Source organism: Mobula hypostoma, chromosome X1 (genome assembly GCF_963921235.1).
Source record: "Mobula hypostoma chromosome X1, sMobHyp1.1, whole genome shotgun sequence".
NCBI lineage: Eukaryota > Metazoa > Chordata > Chondrichthyes > Myliobatiformes > Myliobatidae > Mobula > Mobula hypostoma.
This window is the reverse complement of record NC_086128.1, coordinates 41,169,571-41,184,306: the sequence shown is the minus strand read 5'-3', so window position 1 is coordinate 41,184,306 and position 14,736 is coordinate 41,169,571. Positions and strand designations below refer to the sequence as shown.

At 40.8% G+C, this 14,736-nt stretch overlaps 1 protein-coding gene across 7 annotated transcripts in view; it reads left to right on the top strand.

The window, feature by feature from the left end:
• Positions 1-14,736, top strand: part of mpp2b (MAGUK p55 scaffold protein 2b) — a 602,124-nt gene that overhangs the window by 567,074 nt on the left and 20,314 nt on the right. For all 7 annotated transcript variants that reach the window (XM_063037930.1, XM_063037932.1, XM_063037934.1 and 4 more), the window contains 3 exons: positions 6,194-6,302; positions 7,495-7,563; positions 11,169-11,330. In XM_063037930.1, coding sequence (XP_062894000.1) covers positions 6,194-6,302; positions 7,495-7,563; positions 11,169-11,330 — 340 coding nt within the window. The remainder of the gene's footprint in view (positions 1-6,193; positions 6,303-7,494; positions 7,564-11,168; positions 11,331-14,736) is intronic.

Sequence of the window (14,736 nt, the reverse complement as noted above, 5' to 3'; positions counted from 1 at the left end):
GCCTATCATTTCCTTTCTTCTGCCTCTCTCCCTACTTAAAGAGTGGAGTGACATAAGCAATTTCCCAGTCTTCCGGAACCATTCCAGAATCTAATGCTTCCACAATCTCTTCAGCCACCTTTTTCAGAACTCTGGGGTGTCATCCATCTGGTCCAGGTGACTTATCTACCTTCAGACCTTTCAGTTTCCCAAGTACTTTCTCTCTAGTGATGGTAATTTCACATACTTCATGACCCCGACACCTGGAACTTCCACCATACTGATCGTGTTTTCCGCAGTGAAGACTGATGCAAAATACTTACTCAGTTTGTCCGTCTTTTCCTTGTACCCCATTACTACCTCTCCAGCATCATTTCCCAGCAGTCTGATATCCATCCTTGCTTCTCCTTTACACTTTATATATCTGAAGAAACCTTTAGATTTCAATGTACTATCCTCTGTGTGAGGAAGTTGCTCCTCAAGTTCCTATTAAATCTTTCCCCTTTCACCTTAAACCTACTGTATACTTCCTAGTTCTTGATTCCCCAGTCCAGGGAAATAGACTGTGTGCATTCACCCTGTTCAAGCCCCTCACAAATTTAGACATTTCTCGAAGATCACTTCATAAGGCTGATTTATACTTCTGCGTCAAATCGACGCTGTAGGTATGGCGTAGCCACAGAGCCTATGCGGCTCCCTACGCCCTAGCCTGATGCGCACCTCTCCCAAAATGTAGCTACGCATCGTGGCAACGCAGAAACAACTGTGATTGGTCCGCTTGGTAGCATCGCATTTCCTCCTACGCTGCAATAGCTTCCCATTGAGCGACTGAAGGGCAGGGAAGGAACTCTGGCTGCAATGTTTTCCATAAAGCTTTACAGACCTCCGAAATTATGGAGGACACATTTCACTTTTACGAAAAAAGACGCTCGCTTTAAACTTGTTTACCCCGAGAAAGACTACCATGACCTTGAAGCCTTGCACAGGCAGGTGTGTGCGCTTGCATGACATGCCCAAATTGCAGAGCAACGCAGACACACCAATGCACAAGTATAAATGCTCACAACGTGCGTAGGTTACAGCATCAATTTGACGCAGTAGTATAAATCAGCCTTTAATCTCCTGTGCTCCAAGGATTAAAGTTACCGTGTCAGAGGCAGGCAGTGGAGTGAAACAAAGTCATGGTATTCAGTGTAGGAATTAGGACATTACATAGCAGTTGTATAAGTCATTGAAGAGGTTGCACTTTTAGCACTGTGTACAGTTCTGGTTACCCTGTTATAGGCAAAACATGGCTAAACTGAAAAGAGCGCAGAAAAGGCTTGCAAGGATGTTGCTAGGACTTAAGGGCCTGAGTTGTCCGAAGAGGTTAGAATAGTGAAAATTGCCTCAGAATGGGAATGGGAGGGAGAATTAAAGTAGAAAGCTCAGGATCACCTATGTAGACTGAATATAAGTGTTTTGCAAAATGATTACCCACTCTGCATTTGGTTTCTCCAGTATAGAGAAGTCATATGCCAGCACTGAGAACTGTACAGCAGATTGGACGAGGTGCAAGTACACCCCTGCTTCAACTGAATGGACTGTTTGGTTCCTATATGGTGGGGAGGGAAGAGATAAAGGACTGATGTTCCTCTTTCCACAGGTGCTGCTTTACTTGCCGAGTGTTTCCAGTATTTCCTGTTTTATTTCAGATTTCCAGTATCTGCAGTTTTTTTAAACATTTCTTTCAATGCAATTGACAGGGCCTAGTGGGGAGAGGAGGGGTGCAGCTAAGCTGGAGGGAATGTTTGGTAATAGAAATCGGAATCTAATGTAATTTGCTTTGAACATCGTTTTACCTTATGCAAAAATCCTAACCAACATCTTTTGGTACAGGTCCTTCATACATTAACCTTCTGAGTCATGTTTTATTTCCTAGTTGGGTAATATACAGTGGTTGATAAATTAGTCAAATGTGTTGGTGCCATTAATATGTAATAAATCACACCATTGACAGAGATTATCAGATAAGGAGTAATGACTCTGTTGAGATCATTTAATACTAACAGCTGTTGACATTTAATTTATTTGAATCCTTCAACTAATGATTATGGATCTTCTGACAGTGAAAGCATCTGGAGAAACAAACACGTTTAGAAGAGCAAAATGCTATCCTGAGAAACTTTGAAATACTGTATGGCAAGAAATGGAAAAGGATCATTGAGCCTATTCAATTAGAATCTGGGTTTCTGAATGGAACTCAGGTTTTAAACTATCAATTAATTCCAACTATCCTACAGACCTTCATATTAAAATAATTTGTGATTAGCAATAGCAAAGCATTGAATCAAGTCTGGATTAAAATCAGCTCATTATCATTAAAAACAGCAAATTTTCCCTCAGTATTATTTGTTTTGCACTATACTTTTATGGCCAATTATTTTTCTCTTCAATACTGTAACTCCAAAGACTGACTCTAGCCTTTTCCATTTCTCTTCCATTTCCTTCCCATTTATCAATTGCAATCCAATGCTTCCAGTTCTTTCATAAGCATTTTCACTTTTCCTTCTTTCTTATATTCACAACTATTTCCCCATGGCACTATCACAAGTCCTGCCCCCTCCTTTTCACAGAATTATAGAACACTACAGCACAGAAACAGACCCTTTGGCCCACCTACTCTGTGTCGAACTGTTAATCTGCCTAGTCCAATCAATTTGCACCCGGACCATAGCCCTCCATACCCCTCCCATCCATGTACCTACCCAAATTTCTCTTAAATGTTGAAATCAACCTCACGTTCACCCACTTGCTCTGGCAGCTCGTTCCACACTCTCTGAAGAAGATTCCCCTCATGTTCCCCTTAAACACTTCACCTTTCACCCCTAACCCATGACCTCTAGTGCTAGTCTCAGGAAACATCAGTGGAAAAAGCCTGCTTGCATTTACCCTATTTATAACCCTAATAATTTTGTATACCTCAATCAAATCTATCCTCAATCTTCTTCATTCTAGGGAATAATGTCCAAACCTATTCAACCTTTCCCTATAACTCAGGTTCTCAAGCCCAGGCAACATCCTTATAAATTTTATCTGCATTCTTTCAATCTTACTTACACATTTCCTGTAGATAGGTGACCAAAACTGGACACAACACTCCAAATTAGGCCTCACCAATGTCTTATAAAATTTCAACATAACATCTCAACTTCTGTACTCAATACATTATTTATGGAGGCCAATGTGTCAAAAGCTTTATTCACAACCCTATCTATCTGTAACACCACTTTCAAGGAATTATGGATCTGTATTCCCAGATCCCTCTGTTCTGCTGCACTCCTTAGTGCCCTACCACTCATCATGTAAGATCTATCCTGGTTGGTCCTACCAAAGTGCAAAACCTCACAATTGTCTACATTAAATTCCTCTTGCCATTTTCAACCCATTTTTCCAGTTGGTCCAGATCCCACAGCGAGTTTTGATAGTCTTCCTTGTAGTCTACTATACCCCCAATCCTGGTTTCATCAACAAATTTGCTGATCCAGTTTACCGCATTATCATCCAGATCGCTGATATAGATGACAAACAACAACAGACTCAGCACCGATCCCTGTGGCATATCACTGGTCACAGGCCTCCAGTCAGAAAGGCACCCATCTTCAACCACTCTCTGGCTTCTTCTGCAAAGCCAACGTTTAATTCAATTTACTACCTTATCTTGAATGCTGAGTGACAGAAACTTCTTGACCAACTGCTCATGTGAGACATTGTCAAAGGTCTTGCTAAAAAGTCTATGTAGACAGCATCCACTGCATTGTCTTCATCAACTTTCCTGCTAACTTCCTCGAAAAACTCAAAAGGATTGATTAGATATTACTTATCACACACAAAGCCATGTTGACTATTCCTAATCAGTCCTTGTCTATCCAAATAGGTAAATTTTCAGTCCCTTGGAACACCTTCCAATAACTTTCCCACTACTGATAACAGCGTCACTGGCCTATGATTTCTTGGATTAATCTTAGAACCTTTCTTAAACAACAGAAGAACATTAGCTATCCTCCAATCCTCTGGCACCTCAGCCATGGCAAAGGATGTTCTAAATATCTCTGCTGGAGCCCCTAAAGTTTCTGTATTAGCCTCCCACAGGTCCAAGGGAACACATTATCAGGCCCTGGGGATGCATCCACCCTAATTTGCCTCAAGACAGCAAAAACTACCTCCTTCATAATCTGTAGAGTGTCCATGACCTTGCTGCTGCATTACCTCACATCTGTAGACTCCATGACCATCTCCTGAATAAATACAGATGCAATAAAATCCATTTATGATTTCCCCTGTTTCTTTCTGCTCCATGCATAGATAATCATTTGATCTTCCAGAGGACCAATTTTGTCCCTTGTTATCCTTTTGCTCTTAAAATATCTGTAGAAGCCCTAAGGATTCTCCTTCACCTTGTCTGCTAGAGCAACCATATGTCTTCTTTTAACCCTCCTGATTTCCCTCTTAAGTGATTTCTTGCATTTCTTATACTCCTTAAGTACCTCATTTGTTCCTCAATATCTCTTGAAGACCAAGGCCCCCTAAACCTGTTCTCCTTGCCTTTTAGTTAGACAGGAACATACAAATTCTGTACTCTCAAAATTTCACTTTTGAAGTCCTCCCACTTACCACGTACACCTTTTCCAGAAAACAACCTGGCCCAATCCACCACACTTCCCTAATAGAGAAAAAAATCTACCTGGGGCCTATGCGTCGATAAGCCAAAGCCTCAACTCCCCACTTAAACACTTAAACTATTTGCTTTTTATTGATCCTTATCAAGTGCCTAATTATGCGCAATCCAATGCCTTCTCAGGAACTGTGGCGCGCAAAAAAATCTGACTACCCCCATTTGCTTCTTTTAAACTCTCTCTCCCCGTGTGCAATCCAGTCAATATCTCATCGGGACTGTACTGCGCAAGATATGCCAACTGCCCTGCTCGCTTCTTTTAAGCTCTCTCTCCTTCTACTCAATCTGGAGCCTCCTCAGGTTTGTGGTGCGCAAAATGTGCTAACTGATTCCTTTGCTTCTTTTTAATATCTCCCTGCGCGCAATCGGGTATCTTCTCAGGACTGTAGCGTGCAAAATGTGCTGACTATCCCCGCTCGCTTCTTTTAAACTCTCTCTCTACTCAGTCCGGTGTCTCCTCAGGACTGTGGCACGCAAAAATGCCAACTGTCCCTGCTCGCTTCTTTTGAACTCTCTCCACCTCTACATAATCCGGTATTTTCTGGGCTGTGGTGCGCAAAAAATGTTGTCTGCTTCCCTCATTTCTTTTAAACTCTCTGTTTCTCTGCATAATCTGGTGTCTCCTTGGGACTGTGGCACGCAAAAAGTGCTGACTGTCCCCATTCGCTTCTCTTAAACTGACTCTCCCTCTACTCAATTTGCTATTCCGCGGACCTGTGGCACGCAAAATGTGCATTGGTTAATACACAGGAGCACGTTCTTGGCTATTCCTCCGGTTCCTGCCACTCATAGTGCTAACAGTTGGGCTTCAATCTTAGGACGCGGTGATTGTGGAAGCCTTTCTTCACAACCGTTCCCATATAATTTATAGAGTCCATAAACACTGCCATCACCACTGGCTGAAGTAGACCTGTTCCTGCACAGACTTGGGAGGATATAAGTGATGTGCAAACACTGACTGTCAGCATAATATGGTTGACAGTTACTGACTAACCATAATAAATTTGAGGGTGCTGATTCTAACTGCATGGTGTCCATCAATCAAATAGGCCCATTTGTTTTCTTTAGCACTTGGATGGTATGGTTGTGGGAGAACAGCGTCCTGGGACAGTCAACTGACTCTGGAAACCTACAAAAATACAGGAGGGATCTATGCTTGGGACAGGTCGAATGACAATGGCCTAGGTTATTGTTCTTTTCACTAATGTCTGAAAGACAATGGGGATAAAATTCTATCCTAAAATATCATATGAACTTCTATTCAATATATATACATAGGATGTTTACTTGTATATTAAAATGATTCATTTCAAAAAAAAATATTATTGCCCATACAGGTAAAGAGATTGTCTTAGTCCATCATTTTGATATAACCTCAGTCCCATTTTCATTGGGCAGCAGGCCTCATCATCTCCCCTAGCTATAAAATTTGAGCCAGGGTACTGATTAAAGGCACTCACTGGAGTTTTGTTAATCCTTACCTCTCCTCTTGTCTTCTAGGCCTGCCATGTGAAGGAAGGAGGGAGTGCAGGCCTTATCCCAAGTCAACTGTTGGAGGAAAAGAGGAAAGCTTTTGTCAAACGAGATTGGGATTTTTCCACGCCTTCAGGTATGTGATCTATAATTCAATGTATTGACCCTCTGCTTTGTAAAAGTAATTCAGGCACTTGGTTAAAACTATACTGGTTATTATTATTGTTATTATTATTATTATTATTAATAATAATGATAATCCACAGTGGGTTTCACTGACCAATTCAATCTACCAGGCAAAAGATTCAGGATTCATGTAGGTATACTGAAGACACAGGGGACTACAGATACTAGAATCTGGAGCAACACACAAACTATTTGAGAGCTCAGCATCAACAGAGAGAAATGGATAGCTAGCTTGCAAATTAAATATTTGAAATTCATGGCATTCCATTTATTTCAATGGGGAGGCTTATATTAAAAATATGTAGTGTTTTACAAAACCAACAGTAAAGAAACAGAACTCTCAATTTAGCATTGAGTATTTCCAAATCCATTTAATGCATTTTCCACTACCCTCTCCTATCAGATTCCGTCATTTTGAGCTCTTTGTCACTTCCACCTATCACCTCCCTGCTTCTGGTGTCAGTCCCATTTCCCCCCCCCCCCCGCCCACCAGCCTCTTTCCCAGATCCAGCAGCCCATGCTCCACTCTTCCACTCTTTTACTCCACCTTTTTATACTGGCTAGCTCCCCTCTTTCCAGTCTACCTGAAGGGTCTCAACTTAAAATGTCAACTGTCTATTACCCTCCTTAGATGCTGGTTCCTGCAGAGTTCCTCCAGCACTTTGTGTGTTGCTCCATCTTGGTTATTCAAGACTGTTCAGGCAGTCAGGGAAAAAGTGACAAGACAAGAAACAATGTAGGATATGGAAAAAATTGATTAAAGATCTCAAATAAAGAAATAATACTCACAATGTAGCATGGAGTATTTTCAGTTCAGATTAATGCACGCTCCCAGATTCCAGCCACACAATGTGAGAAACTTCAAGCAAACCACAGTCAGCATTGTGTACTGCATGCGAGGGTGAATGGTGACCTGGTCAGTTTTTCCAGTTTTCTCTAGCTTAATAACGTACATGATGGATTCTCTATCATCTATTAATAAAAATTAGACAGGATAACTTAAGTCAGTCTACTTAATAGCTTGTTAATACTTCAAAGCAAGCAATTTAAATCCTTGAATATAAAACGAGATTTCAATATATACCTGAAGCGATCTATGCGCTTTTTAACTATAATCATTCCATATATTATTTCATTAATAGGTGCACTGTGCGGGAGTATGGGTGGAAAAAGGAAGAAGAAGATGATGTACCTGACCACAAAAAATGCAGGTAACTATCATAGGATTTGGCAAGGTAATAAGTATTGCTTTTAACAAGGTACACAGACACACAAATGTATATGCACACATATATACACAATGCATGCACAGAACTTGTACACAACACAGGTATTCTTAAAGTGCAGATGGCAATTACTTCAAAGTTCAAAATTGAAAGTAAAATTTACTATCAGAGTGCATACATGTCACCACATACAACCCTGAGATTCTTTTTCTGCAGGCATGCTTAGCAAATCTATAGAACAGTAACTGTAAACAGGATCAGTGGACAACAAACTATGCAAATGCAGATATAAATAAATAGCAATAAATAACAAGAGCATGAAATAACAAGATAAAAATGTCCTTAAGTGAGTGTAACTATCCCCTTTTGTTCATGAGCCTGATGGTTAAGGAGTAGTAATTTCAGTCCACAAATTAAATTTTCAGTTAAATATTTCACTAATTTTTATTGTGAGATGGATGTTGATCAGGACTGCAGGGGGATCTGTGTCTAGTACAAAGAAACAATATAAGCAATATTTAACTCAGATCAAACCTCAAAGGTTCACCAGAGTGACTGCAGCACCAGTTTGTTAACCTCTTGCTGTGTACTGCTAACTGTAAGTTCGCTTTTCCCTACTCCTGGTCTCCCTCTCCCTCCCTCACCCTCATCTCTCTGCCCGCTGTCGTCCTGATCTCTCTCCTCTCTCTCCCTCTGTTTCTCTCCCAAACTCTCTCCCTCCCCTCTCCCTCTCCCTCCCTCTCTTCTCTCTGCCCGCTTCACCCTCCCTCTCTCTCAAGCCCATTCCCCAATCTTTCACTCTCTTTGCCCCCTCAGTCTATCTCCCTCCCTGACCCCCCCTCTCTCTCTCTCTCTCTCTAACCCTATGACTAACTTATCCTGTTTTAACTCACTATTTTTACTTATCTCATGTACAAGCTTGCTGCAAATTTCCAGAGCTATCTCATCCCTGATCCTTTCAAAAATACGTATTATGTTTCATCTATTATTTGCTCTGTTTCTGCTTATTATTTTTTCTGCAAATTATTTTATTTTTATTAATTTGCTCTGCAGATTGTACTATTCCTTACCATTCCGGTTTACTCCCTTGCAGACTGACCTACATCCACTTAATTGTTAATTAATCAGTGAACTCTACTGTTTAGTTCTAGAATTTCATCGGCATGAACTTTTGATGTCTGAGGAAGTAGCAAGGATGGCACCATTTCAGAGAAAAATTGCTTATTTTGCTAATAGTCTGGAATTCTGTGTCAAATGTCATATACTTCAGCCCTTTAGATGTTTCAATCTCGTCTTTGTTCCCTTTGTCCTAGTATCAGCATTTTATCCCAATTTATTTGTTTAAAGTACTATCTTTTATAAGCATGTTCCTGGTAGATTTAATGCACAGGCAGCCCTGTAAGTCAATTTTGCCAAATGTTGGAAAACACATGAAAATTACTTGATATGATAACTATACGTCAATTGTATTATCATAAATGACATCAACAACATATTAGATTGATAAAGAATAATTACTGTAAGTGGACAAAGAGAGGAAACTAGTTCTGCCATTTGTCGGGGGAGAATGTGTGTATACATGTCAGACTTTTGAGTTTAATACTGTTATGGGAGCTTGATCATATGGCAGGCTGTTCATACTTAACCCGTGTAGTAGTTCTGCTCCACCTATCCACTTGCAACTGCTCAGTCCCATAACTGAATTTAGTGCTCTGTGTTCATATCTGACAAGTTTTAAATGTAATTACATTTCTGACTTAAATGATGATTATGCTTTGCTTCTCAACTTTACGCTTTTTCAATAGAGTTAACACATGTTGTATTTACATTAACAATCCTTACAACACAGTTCCGTTGCAACAATACTAAAACATGTTAGAAAATAGGCATATATATTTAAAATAAAACATGCTGAAATAAGCTTATAAATTTAAAATATTCTACTACTTCTTTAAGCTACCTCTTACAGGCTATAAGGTACAGTCTGCACATGTAAAGAATGGAATGAAAATCACTCAAGAACTTTACCATTCTTAAGTATTGGAGAGACAATCCTTATAGAGGGATCAGAAGTGGAGAAAGTGAGCCATTTCAATTTCCTGAGTGTCAATATCTCTGAGGACCTAACTTGGTCCTCACATATTGATGCAGTTAAAAAGAAGGCAAGACAGAGGCTATATTTCATTAGGAGTTTGAGGAGATTTGGTTTATTAACTATGTTATGTACCCCGTAACTGGGTTGCCAAACCAGCAGAAATGGAACGCTCGTTGGAGTCTGTGATTACTAGGAACTAATATTTTATTAAAGAAATAAGTAATACAGTACACTAACCGCAAGGATATAAATGTAACAGGATAGCAATGATAATACACACATATACACAGAAATAGGGTAATAGGAATCAACCAAGCTCTAACGCAGTCTAGAGGTAAAATGATCAGTCTTAATGTGAAGCAGAGTTCAGTTCAGTTTAGTGCAGTTCGAATTTAGTGCAGTTTTAGTGCAATCGCTGTTGTTGTACCGTTGAAGAGAAAGAGAGAGAGAGAGAGAGTGAGAAATGCAGTTGGTTTCGGGAAGAACTTTTGATGTCTTCTGATCCCGCTGTGGTCACCGACTGTGACCCCTCCGTTCCGGATACGATCGTTCTTCCGTGGTGAACCCGGCACCCAGGCAAGGGCGGACACACACTCCAGGTTCCCACCGATCGTACCTTTACACCCTGTGAGCCTCTGACCGATTTCCGCGAACCGGTCCTCCAAACTCACACCAACTTGTGGGGGCACACTGCTCTTTCCAGGGTCTCGTGGTGTGTCGTGCCTTAGCAAACCTGCTCTTTTTATCCCCCTGCTGGGGTATCACCTGTCCAGCAAACTTCAAACAGTTCAGGTTCAAAACAAACGGTCTGTCAATATCTGAATTGTGTTTCTTTCTCGTTAATCTCTCTCTTCTCTCTTATTAGCATTTTGAATGTTTCTCCATTGTCTTCCGTTATCTCTCTCATTAGCATCATCCGTCTGGTAGCTCTGCTTGGCATCACAGATGACAACTAAAACACTCGAAAACTTCTACAAATGTACCGTGGTGTGCATTCTGACTGACTGCATCACCGTCTGGTATGGGGGGTAGGGCTACAGCACAAGATCGTAAAATTAGTCAGCCGCATCATGGGTTCTAGCCTCCATAGTATTCAAGACATCTTCAAGGAGCGGTGCCTTGGAAGGCAGTGTCCATCATTAAGGCCCTCTCCACCCAGGACATGCTGTCTTCTCACTGTTACCATCGGGAAGGAGGTACAGAAGCCTGAAGGCACACACTCAGCGATTCAGGAACAGCTTCTTCCCCTCTGTCATCCGAATTCTAAATGGATATTGAATCCATGAACACTACCTCACTACTTTTTTATTTGTCTTTTTTTGCACTGCTTAAACTTAACTATTTAATAGATATATATGTATATGTTTACTGTAAATCAGTTTTTTCTTGATAATTATTTATCACGTATTTCATTGTACTGCTTCTATAAAGTTAACAAATTTCATGACATATGCCAGTGATACTGGACCTGATTCTGATCCCGGTTTAATTCCAGAATTTGATCGACATGAGCTTCTGATCTATGAGGAAGTAGCAAAGATGCCACCGTTTCAGAGGAAAACTTTGGTTCTTATAGGAGCACAAGGTGTTGGAAGAAGAAGCCTGAAGAACAGACTCATCATGTCTGACCCAATGAGATTTGGAACAACCATTCCTTGTGAGTAGATGATATTGATTTGTTTTCCTACATCCTTTGAATACCAGATCATCTTATGATCACTATTCTGGTTATTTAGTTGGTTTATGATGATTGACTTGGATTTGGAGCAAAGGAGAGGTGGAATAGGGAGGGTTTTAAGATCTGTGATCTCTGAATTCCAGTCTGATCTTGGAAAGTGAAATCATTTGGACCAAGATAACCAATCTAATTATGTCATATATAAATGAATTACTTTTAAGTCAAGTGATCAAAATTAAACACCAGGTCCAAAACACAATGTATCATGACTTTTTCAAGTCAGATATTTTCAGCTGAAAATAGAATTGGAAGTGTTTTTAGGATAGCTAATTAGAAATACACTTCTCTTTGGTAAAGTTGTATGATTTCTCAGTTATTGGGTCATCTCACATGTTCTTCTAAATTTGACATGTCTAGTAGATGGCTCTTGAACATATCTTTTTATCTTAGAACAATGCCATAAGTTTGTACAAGAATTCCATAGTTATATAGTCACTGTTACTAATACACTTTTATTCAAGGATATTAAAAGCCAACTGAATTTAAATTCTGGTATCTTTCAAAATAGGATCTGGATTTAATTCTCTGCATTATTACTTTGAGTCGTAGATTTATAGACCATGGAGACACACCCTTCAGCCCAACGATCCATGGCAGTCCAGTTGTCCACTTGAGCTATCCCATTTTTCCGCTTTTAACCCATATCCTGTCTCTAAGAATCCTCTCCAATAGTTTGTCCACCACTGACGTAAGACTCACTGAGCTGTAATTCCCAGGATTAGCCCTCTTCCCTTTCTTGAACAAGGGAATAACATTTACCACCCTCCAATTTTCTGGTTCTCCTGTGGCCAGTGGAGACACAAAGGTCATCACCAAAGGTGCAGCAATTTCTTTTCTTGCTTCCCATAGTAACATGGGTTATATCCTGCCCAATCCCAATCCTAATGTTTTTCAAAAGCTCCAGCAGAGCAGACTCAATGGGCCAAATGGCTTAATTCTGCTGAAATGACCTACTCTTTTCTAATGTCAACATGTTCCAGCATATACATCAAGGTCCCTGTCACTGGTGAATACTGAAGCAAAGTGTTCATTAAGGACTTCCTCTAACTCCTCTGACTCCAGGCAAAGATTTCCTCTTTTATACCTGTTTAGTTCTTTGTCTAGTCACTCTCCGTGTAGAATGCCTTGGCATTTTCCTTAATCCTACTTGCCAAGAACTTCTCATGTCCTTTTCTCGCTCAAGTCTTTGTAATGTTGCAGGTAAATTCATTGTTATGCTACTGGAACACGTAAGGTGTGAACCGTGAGGTCTCAATATTTAACTAGCATTTTCAACTCTGGAAGATGGAATTATCACCATCAAGACCTCTTAATTCTACTATCATCAGCTTCCTCATACAGCTAATAATCAAGCCACTAGTTTTGAGGCTTAGTGGTGAGTGGTGATAAAAAAAAGAGTTGGGATCTGTTATTATATAATGTAAGGTAGCATCAGCTGGAATAAATCAGTACAAATGTATTTATTAGCATCCAAAAGCAGATAATTTTACTCACAGCCAGTGGCAGACTCTCTCCTTATTCACGCCAAGGAGATCACTCTGCTTCCTGCCACAAGGAAAGTCATCACCACGGTCCTCCTCAACCACCTCTTCCCTATGCCCAAAGAGCTGCTGTGCTGTTAAATAAGGCTGTTCAAAGTTCAAAGTACAATTATCGTCAAAGTATACATGCCATACACAACCTTGAGATTTATCTTCTTGCAGGCAGCCACAAAACAAAGAAACACAATAGAATCCACCAAAGTCTCCACATGACAAAGACCATCAAATATCCAATGTGCGAAAAAAGAACAAGTCATGCAAACAATAAAAAAGTAAGCAAATAACACACACAACATGAACCATAGAGTCCCCGAAAGTGAGTCCATGGCCACAGAGCTAGTTCAGGTCTGAGGTGACACAGGAGCCCAATGGCTGCAGGCCACAGCTACACAGCCAGTTCAGCACTGAGGTGAGTAAACTTCACAGAGTAGTGAACTAAACACCGCTTTGTCCTTCACCCTCACCCTCAATGCCTTAATCTTTTTAACCTGGCTCGGTGCTTAAATTGACTAAACGTCGATTTGCTTCTCAGTCTCAGACCCAGGCCCCGCAACGTCAATTAGGTCCAAAATTATTAAGGTTGTGTCATTGCCTTAACAATTTTTTCTGGTGTTCTCACTGCAATGCTGCGCCCCACCTCTTAATAACTTCCCATGGGAATGGAATTAATTTTCATACCTAATGGGAGGTTGTTCAATTTACAGCCACTGTACTTCAAAGCCAAGTAATGTAGTCCTCATAGTCAAGCTGCATCATGTAGTGGCACTGCCATTTGTTCACGTTCAGAGGCTGAGCTACAAGCCATTGGTGATTCACTACTGAGCTGTATGAAAGAATCGGCCTTGCACACAGCCTCCACCATGTCCCATTACCAACAATAAAGGTGAACATAAGATCAAGTTGTTATTTCTCTGGAGCCACCCCTCAGCAAAGATAAGCATCGATGATGAAATTTGCCATCACATTCAATGCACCAGCATAGCCTTTGATCAGTTGAGAAAAAAGTGTTTGAATCTCTGCACCTGAGACCTGACACAAAACTCACAGCCCACTGGTCAACAGTGATCACTGCCCTCCTATATTCTCCTGAGACCTGGCTACTGACAGCAGGCATCTCAAAGTACCAGAAAGGGTATCATGAATAAAACTCCCCACACTCACTGGAAGGATGTGCCCTCCCTCCAGCTGATATCCCCAGATGGTGTGACACCAGACTCGTAAAACAAGGGCTCTATACTCGGGATTACCAAAGCTCTGCTCAAAGTTTCCTCAAAAAAAATGCAACTTTCCCACTAAAGCTTGGGGGTTTCTGGCCAAGGTAGAGAACGATCAATTGCGATGGTATTAACAGCCTCAAATTGTTATGTCAGGAGTTCACAAAACCTTGCATATGTGGTGGAGGAGACTACCCACCAGCCCCTCGCCTGACACTTCTGCTCCATCTCTGGAAGTGTCTGGACTTTCCACAAAATTGGAGTAGAACCATGTCATCCTTCAACCTGTGAAACTGCCTAAGAAGAAGACAGCGGGCATTCATTAATGCCTAATGCTTGGGCACTGCTGGATTTGATGTGACAGCTGCACAACATTTCTATGGGCCCTGTTCAAGGTGTAGGTGAATTTCTGGGCCAGTGTTAGAAACAGTAGCTGTGAAACTCCTGGATACTTGTAAAAGCTGTACAGGAGTCAGATAGATTGAGTGGTGTGACAACAACAACCTTGCACGCGAGGCCAAGCAATAGATTATGCAAAGAAAAACCAGCAAAACATGCACCAAACCTCAC